The sequence below is a fragment of the Glossina fuscipes genome, unplaced genomic scaffold, assembly GCF_014805625.2.
Source record: "Glossina fuscipes isolate IAEA_lab_2018 unplaced genomic scaffold, Yale_Gfus_2 0, whole genome shotgun sequence".
In the NCBI taxonomy this organism is placed as follows: Eukaryota; Metazoa; Arthropoda; class Insecta; order Diptera; family Glossinidae; genus Glossina; species Glossina fuscipes.
The window spans coordinates 19,149,184-19,157,970 of NW_023998414.1; the positions used below are offsets into that span (position 1 = coordinate 19,149,184).

At 31.5% G+C, this 8,787-nt stretch overlaps 1 protein-coding gene across 3 annotated transcripts; it reads right to left on the bottom strand.

Moving 5' to 3' along the window:
* Positions 1-427: 427 nt before the first annotated feature.
* LOC119637350 lies at positions 428-8,565 on the bottom strand. 3 transcript variants are annotated; one of them, XM_038033343.1, is made up of 4 exons: positions 8,469-8,565; positions 6,526-6,776; positions 2,741-3,051; positions 428-2,657 (listed from the first exon to the last, which is right to left on the bottom strand). In XM_038033343.1, exons 2-4 carry the CDS (start codon positions 6,606-6,608, stop codon positions 1,966-1,968), a joined length of 1,086 nt encoding a protein of 361 aa, XP_037889271.1. In that variant the 5' UTR covers positions 6,609-6,776; positions 8,469-8,565; the 3' UTR covers positions 428-1,965. The 3 variants fall into 3 exon arrangements, with proteins under 3 accessions (XP_037889271.1, XP_037889263.1, XP_037889254.1); XM_038033335.1 differs by lacking the exon at positions 8,469-8,565 and adding an exon at positions 8,210-8,424 and having other exon boundaries at positions 6,526-6,736; XM_038033326.1 differs by lacking the exon at positions 8,469-8,565 and adding an exon at positions 8,210-8,424.
* Between the last annotated feature and the right edge of the window lie 222 nt (positions 8,566-8,787).

An 8,787-nucleotide genomic window follows, 5' to 3' on the forward strand; every position in this document is an offset into this window, starting at 1 on the left:
TTAAAAATTTATTTAAAAAATTTTGAATTTTCCAATTATAATTAATTGCTTTACATATACTCTTTATTTCTCTTAAAAATATTTAATTACGTTTATATGCAAATTATAAATACACACACACATGTTGATAAATGTTAAGTATCTTGAGAATAAAATCTAATACGTAAATCCATATGTGTACAAAAATGTATTTATGTACATGGAGAACAAAATTTTAAATTAAAAATGTACAATACAAAATTTAATTTTCCTTAATTTAAATACAATTTTTTAAAGCTCAATTTATTTATTATTTTTATTTTATTCCTTTTTTAGCCTTCAAAATTTAATTTAATTAAATAATTTAATAAGATTTATATATATATACATATAAATATATATATATATATATATATATATATACATATATATATATTATATACATATTCATATTGATTTATTTATTCACATATTCATCGTTATGCTACAGAGGATGCCGATTTCATAAGCCTCTTTCAAATATGATTAATACAATCTAAATTCAGATTGTAGAGTTTACCGTTAACATTACCGAATCTCACGTGTGGCATTTTTCGATTTTTTTCTCAAAAACTTTCGTGTAATTCGCCATGGAAAAGTAATGAGTCCAGTATTGTCAACATTTCAATTTTAATAAGTTTCATCTATCCATTACCGAGCATGCACTGAAAGAGGACATTCTTGTCTAACGTTGATGTTTCAAATACCGTTCGTCAAACTATGAAGTATGATCTTGAAGCAGAGCTTAATTTTGCTTTGCTTACGTTTTCTAAATTATTTTTTATACTTAAGTTTACTCAATTTATTTTATTGAATTGACTTAGAAGCTTCGCATCTCCATACGCATTTAATTCCAACTATCAGGCAAACAATACATTTTAGGAACATTAGAATCAAAATCATACTATCCTAATCCCTTTAATTAGCTGTTTATCTCACTGCAACACATTGGGCCGTTACTTGTCACTTCTAATTTGTCGCTTATCACTTGCCACTCCGTTTAAATTAATAGGGAATGTGAGACTACCATAAACCATAATTGCTAAAATGAATGCATGATTTTCTTCGTTTTTTTCTTGTTCATCTTGTTCAGCAATTTTAAACGCGCATATATATCTATCTGAATTTATGCAGATTTGTTTTGTTTTGAACTCTTAAAAAATTGCATTTCAAATTTGAAAACTTTGATCTCTGATCACAAAATCGATTATATAGGAGTAACAAATTTTGACAAACATATTATGTAGAGGAAATATCATATTACAAAATTGACACATTTACAAATATATTAAAAAAAACAAGCTATAAGAGGTTATATAATATATGCGGAAAATATATAGATTTGAAAAGATATTTTATATATAGCTATCTTAACTGCTAAGAGCAACAAATTTCGACAAACATATTACATAGGAAGATATACATATAACAAGATTAACATGTTTACAAATATATTTTAAAAAAAATAAAAATAAAAAAAATAAAGCGTTATAGAATATATATGAAAAATATATAGATTTGAAAATATATTTTATTGAGTTATCTTAACTACAAAAGAGCGTAAACGGGCATGCGCGCTCGCGACATGTTTTAAAAGATATAAAATTAAATTATTTTATTCAGACTCTTATATTATCGTTTGTAGATCGTTTAAATTTCAGGATGAGCATCAATTCAAAAAAAAGATTGAATTTTATGAGAGGATTTGCTTGTGTGTTTGTTTCTCGTTTTCTTTTTTTTTTTTCTTTATAGTTCGCAGTGAAATGTAAAGCGGATTTTTAAGACCCTTTTTGGAATTAAGATGAAGATATGTATTATTATATTCAACTCCTCTATTGCCTGATCTGAACGATGATATATATATATAATAAAAGTTTGTTATGTAAAAATGTTTTGGTTTACAACCTTAATTTAAATACATTGAGAGCATTAACGCATTTTCAAGAATTATTTAATATCTTCATTCTCTAGTATCTCGAAATCGCTTTCATCAGAAGAATCTAAAGCAGTGACTAAACGCTTATTAGAAGATGAAGGCATTGCTTCTGCTGTTGCAAGCGATGGGTTAGCACCCAAAATACCTTGAACCAGCCCCGATACCAAATTGGGTATTAATTTACTGCTATTTACCAGTAGAGCTTGAGTTTGTGTTTTTAATGTTGTAGCTAACAGATCTGGAGAGGATTCAGGGTTAAAAATAATTTGCGGGCGGCCGTCGACCGATGTATGATCAGGAAAATGCAAGCCTTTCGCTAAGTTCTCTTCTGAAGAAGATGATGTTGTTGATAGCGAAGAGTCCCGTTTAAAGTGACCGCTTTTAAATTCAATACTTTCATCTGTTTGCGGCGCACCGTGTTTATTTAATTTACTCTTTGTCGTTTTTATTAACGGAAGTAGATCGTCGTGTTCGTCGTCCGTGTCCGAATTATCATCGATTTCCGGTATTGTATCGGCTAATAATAATTCGGAAGGCACCTCATCACTCTTGTCCTCTTCATTATCAATGTCTTCCGTAGCTGCTGTAATAGATGCTAAATCGCTTGCTCTTTCCAATACAAACAAATTCGATTCATTTACATCTGGCATAAATTCATCTTCCATCTCATAATCCTGATTAATTTTCTCCGCCCAAAGGTAATCTACATTCAAACAATGATAACATTTTTTACATAAGCTAAAATAATTATATGTAATATATATGTATATATGTGTGTATGTATACCGTTTGGTTGAATTTTTATAATTTTAAAATGATATTTTGTCGATATAATCGCTGCCATAACTAAGCCTGACAGTACTATTATTGAACCAGACACCAAATGACCCATTATGGCTAAAGAGCCCAGGCATCCCGTCGCTATAGCGCAGAATCTATTTGGCTTGCGTTGTCTCCATTCTGCCACACGTCTCATTAACTCGTGACAACTTTTCTCTAAATCTGGTGGAGGTACGATACGTAAATTGCACCGGGTTTTATATAACCAGAAGCAAAAGAGCATCAAAAACATTAAGCCTATCGGGCGTATATGTAACCTGAAATGACAAAAAAAAAAAAAAACGTGTGATGAACATTTACGAAAGCAATCATAAAAATGAAGTGAACAGGTTCATATTATCGCTGCATTATTATCAGACTACTTGGCATTTTATATAACGTATGTGCATTTTGTAAATTCGTCTGCATTTAAAAGATAAGACAATTTGTAATCACGTTTTCTATCAGATTACCTACTGCAACTTTACAATACAGAAGTTTACTTCTACTTCAGCATTTGCTCACGATTGTGAAAGATAAGCAAGAACTCATATATTACTAAAGTGCATGCAAAAGTTATTACGTCTTTTAACGGAGACGATCAAGTGTCGACTGCTTTTTTGAGGTTATGTCATAATATTTCTTCTAATTTTCGTACACGTCTCATCCTTTCAAAACTTTTAGGTCTTTTTTTTTGTTTTTTTTTTTTTTTTAATTTACCTTTACCGACTTCTCTTCCAATTCCCAATCGGATAAGACTAGTAGAGTAGCTGTACGCGCCTCGATGTCTTAAATTAAGGATAAAAACGTATCAGTTAAGTATCCAATGGGAACAAATTTATCGAATGCCACGTGCCAATGTTGTGCTTGCAATTACGGGCCATTACCCAACAATCTATCAAATCTTTGACTTTGAGGCTGGTAAAAGGACATCCATCCATGCCATGAATTCCTTCATAGCCTTTTACATCAAAAGTCATGAAACTTTTCTTAAGTGAAACTTGTTAGCGAAAAGATGTGCCGTGAGCTAATTACAATTGCTGAGATCTTATCATTTTCAAGTTTCAAGTTTCTTTAAAATTACGTTATCAATTCTTTATTTTGCCAGTTTAAATTCATTATTATTATTATTATTATTATTATTGTTATCAATTTCGCCAGAGAAACAAATTCAAAGACTAATTTCTTAAAGCACTAGCATCTAAGGCTATCGGCTTTTATCAAAAACTCTACCGCACTTGAGATTCGAACCCACGACCATTGAGTTGCTAGTTGAGATTCCTTACCTTCGGCGCGTCACTTAAAATTCCATCTTGGTTCTTTCCTTATTAATTATCATCTAAAACTCCAATTTTGACGAAATTGATCAAATGGTTCAGCCACTAATAATACAAAAAAGTTATGTGCATGCAGACGAAGGGCTGTATATAAATATGGTTTTCGGTTTAGAAGATTTCGGTACGTGATATGAAGAATATCATATGAGAATATATATAAACACGAACACACACACAATTAATTCCGATTTAGATGAAAGATTACCTGTTTTTTTTTTTTCCTAAAACATCTGACCCATGTTTATTGGCCACACTAGGCACTACCGATATTTTCTATCGTTTATCAAAAGTTGAATAAAACTGTTACTCTCCTTGATCTGAATACACTGTCTTTGTACATTTCACTATAATATAGATTACCTCAGAGGGTGTACAGAACATAGCTTTTAGAGTTTTGCATAGATCAAGTTATGTACCAAAGAAAGGCCATTTACTTAGAATCTTACTTTGCATTCTTCTGTTTCTAACCCATCACTTGGGGGATGTTCCCTACGGTGAAAAAAAATAAGGAGGTAGCGACCGCAGCCTTCTGGGTGTAGGCCAAATCGATAAGTATTATGTCTTCACCGAATGTGCGCTCAATATAGCTACGTTCAAGGAAAACTTCAACACACGATCCTAACCTGCTGGACTGTTATACCAACAACCGCAACGATATTGGGGCGGAAGTCGCAATTTGTAAAAAATCATTCTACGTCGAGACACACTCAGCAAACGTTAGCAGTGTAGAAGTGAAATGTGTTACCATCTCCGGTAGATTTATCAATTGGTACTTCTTCTGCTCAATCCTGGTTTCAATCACTGATTTATTGTCCGTTCGGACAAGGTCTTTCAATTTTGTGACAATAAGGGAAAAATGAACCCCCTCCCTTCGCTCCAATTGTGCTTCCTATACGGAACCTATTTTCTCAAATAAAAAAAGGGGAAGTAATGCATCACGATTGATAATATATTCAATAATATATATATTTCGCGTCATTTTCTTTTTATACCTATCACCGAGAGTGATGACGAAACGTCTCCAACGCCCAGAAAGAATCACCAGCAAACCCAGAAAGCATATGTATTCTTGATCAGCATGGAATATTAAATCGACCTAAGCTTCTCCGCTTGTCCATCGATCCGGTTGTCTGTCCGTCTGTCTGTGTACTGACTACTGTCAACATTCTCCTGATCGCAAAAATAAAGTCATCGACTTCCAAATTGGCAGGAACATTGCAAGTTCCTGCAAGCAGGTTGCCATTGAGAATGAGCCAAATCGGTCAAGCGAAATACCCACAATACCACGCAAACTAAGAACACCTCTTTTCCGCAAAAGGAATAAAAATTCGAAAGCGTTTTTTGCTTATTACTCATAAACTGCAGCAGATAGATCTACATAAATTTGGACGATGCTGTAGCACCTGTATAAAAGCAGAAAAAATTAACTTCGTCTACCCAATCCATTATTATAATATATCACAATTTCAATTTTTCTTCAATAGCTTTATAAGACGCGGAAACCAGTTTCAAAAATTCCATAAATTATATAATTTCTTGGCAAGTTTCAAACTTGGAATGCACCCAAACATGTCCGTCTATTAACCTGTCCATTTGTCTGTCTGCGCAACTGTGTAGTAAAATTTCTGCTAAACACTGTCCCGTTAACAAAAATGAAGATAACACCTACAAACTTACAAAATAATTTGAAAGTGACTTAAACTTTTCCCAAGCACACGCTGACAACAACCACACGGCTACGCGGCAAAAACTTTTATTTTGAAAATAGAAAAAATCGCCCGGGCCCACCCCATATTAGAGAGCATGAAAATTTAGTTCTTTTCCTTTTTTTTGCATCTTTTAGAATAGTGGTGCTATGGTAGAAAAAGGCTTATTCACGACGAGTATAATTTTCCTACTTCTTGTAATATATATCCAATTTTGCAAAAAAAATCGCCAGGAACTTTATTCTAGCTGAGAGAGAAACGTTCATTCATTTTATGGCTGAGGCAACGTAGCGAATGAATAAAGGGAGCCAAGTTGACTCACGTCATTACGAAAGGGGCATATATTATCGATATTTTGAAAGGCAAAACAGGTAAAACAAAGCGATTATAGATATTTAACGATCTCTTCATGTGCACATAATGCATGCTTAATAACTGTTTTCAAAACGCAAAAGTTGTGATCAATCAAATTCGCATATTCTGTAGCTTCAGCGCTAAACAAATTTATGGCAGTGTCGTGTTGGGCAAAAATAATATTTCAATATTGGCACCTGCTGTCCGCACAAGTGGTCGTTGCTATTTGATGTTTTACCGCGAAAATAACGATGATTTTAAAGTATGATTCTCATTTTGAGGCACCCTGTATACATCAATATTTGATGCAAATCAAACGCAAAAAATAAACTTAAACAACAAAATGTCTACTTACCATGACAATAACGCAACTGATACAAATGTAGCTGCACCGCTTTGAAACATTGGATTCTTTGGCAACGATTTTATATTTAGCATTTTGAAATATTTGACTCTTTAGTTACACAGTTCGAAGAGTTTTTATTAATTTATAGTTCACAATTTTTAATTCAATCGTCGAATTTATTTTCAAATTATGACGTCATCAGTTAATTTTTCCTATATATCTGTGACATACATATACGTTTGTATGCATGGCATGTACATCTATATATAGATATACATAGTATATATATATATATATATATATATATATATATATATGTGTGTATGTGTATATGTATGTGTGTATGTATGTGTGTATGTATGTATGTGTATATGTCAATAAACAAAATTATGGATGGATTTCAATTTCGCTAGAATTACGAAATTAGTTTAAAAATATATTTTTTTTTGCATTAATTAGAACAACTATAAAGATTCTTTTACAGGCATTGCCATTAGAACTTCATATTTGATATCAAGGGAATTTGTGATATAATCGTCGTTCCGATGCAACAATAAATAGTTTTTGTTTGTTGTTTTTATTTTTTTTGTTTTTTTTCTTTTAATGCAATTTCGTCACAATAATCTCTTATGTAGAGGAAAATTAAAGAGTTTGCTGTTGCTTATTTTGTTTCATGCATTAAGTGCCGATATGCTTGCTTATTTTGCTTAAGTGGCATTTTACCAAAAACGTAATAACGCATTTATAATAAAGAATTGTAATTACGCTTTGTTTACAAAAGTATATTGAGACATTTTTTGCGTATCGCTAAAAATCGTTATGCCTTCGTAGCGTATACTTATTTTATCATTCTATGATAAGGTGTACATACATATTTTTTAAATTGTGAGGGACGAGGATTACGATTATCAACGAAATGGAACATTAGACGGCTGTACATTAAAATCGAATGCGAAATCCATTCACAATCTCGCCTGCGCTTCCTATAACAATATAAATTACGGCTTTTACTTTATCTTGCGCCTTTCTCAGTTCTCAGTTGAATATTGTACAACGCAATTCTTAAGGGGTTCTTGTTGTTGCGACTTTTTGATTTGTGAGCAACGACAGAATTAATTAACAAGGATGCTCAAATTTATCTGCCACTGGAGATGGGTGCAAAAATGTTTTACTAGAATTTCTTTTAATACATGATACACACGTCAGGTAAAAAATATGTGACTTTGAGTGGCTGATGACATGCAAAAATATCCGTGCAGCGGTTAGGGCTAATATAATAAGTAAATGAATCTATTTACGATCAATTAAATCAGTAAACATTAAATTCGAGTTATGTTAATGAGTATCACGTTATTGCACATTGACTAATTAAAACTTGAAAAAATAATTTTAAAAATTAATGATTATAAAAGGAAACATTTTCCTTAGCATAATCAGCAAAATGCTCTATCATTATCAGAATGTTGCATATGCAAATATATACATGCACTTGTAATAACCCTGCACAAATTTCTTAAGAGATTAAATGAAGAAATGTGACCAATAGTAAGCAAATAATACATATATATATTTGCGTGTGCATGTATACATAAAAATATCACATATAATTTTCTTTTTTATTAACAAAAGGATAAAATTATTTCATAAAACTTATTAGCAAACTGTTTTCACATTTTCTTATTTAATAACACACCATTCTTTCAGGTAGACGTGCAAAAAATTAAGCTTTCATTGGACTGTAACTTTTATGATCGCCTACGTTGTGTACATTTCATTTTGTATTTCTAAACATAGACTTTTCTAAATATGAAAGCAATGTAGAATTCTCTAATGTACAATAATATATACAATTACAAAACAATGTATATATGGATATGTAACAAATAGCTCTGCATATACTTTTCCGCTCACTAAACAGAACGTCTTTACTATTCACTTGAAATCTTACTGACAGCTTGTGTATCTTTGCCTTTGCACGAGATGGCCAACTTGTTTTTGACACTTTCTTTTTATTAATTTTGATCTTTCTCTGTAAGGTTCTTTAATAGTTTTATGTAAATATAAATTTTACAAATTTTCTTTCCTTATTTAAATCACTATACATTTATACATAAAGAACATTAAGCACTTGTCAATTAATCTTTTAGAGATTTGAAATAATTCGCGAGTAGAGCTAACAAACAGTACTGACGGTAATTTTTGTTATTTTGTTGTGATACATTCTTTTTCTGTTTTTTGTTTTTATTTTTTATTGATTCACTTGCAGAATTG

Coding starts and splice junctions, on each gene's coding strand:
- LOC119637350 (XM_038033343.1), bottom strand. CDS start 6,608: ATGCTAAATATAAAATCGTTGCCAAAGAATCCAATGTTTCAAAGCGGT. Junction 3,052..6,525: donor TCAGTTGCGTTATTGTCATG/GTAAGTAGACAT, acceptor TTGTCATTTCAG/GTTACATATACGCCCGATAG. Junction 2,658..2,740: donor TATAAAAATTCAACCAAACG/GTATACATACAC, acceptor GTTTGAATGTAG/ATTACCTTTGGGCGGAGAAA.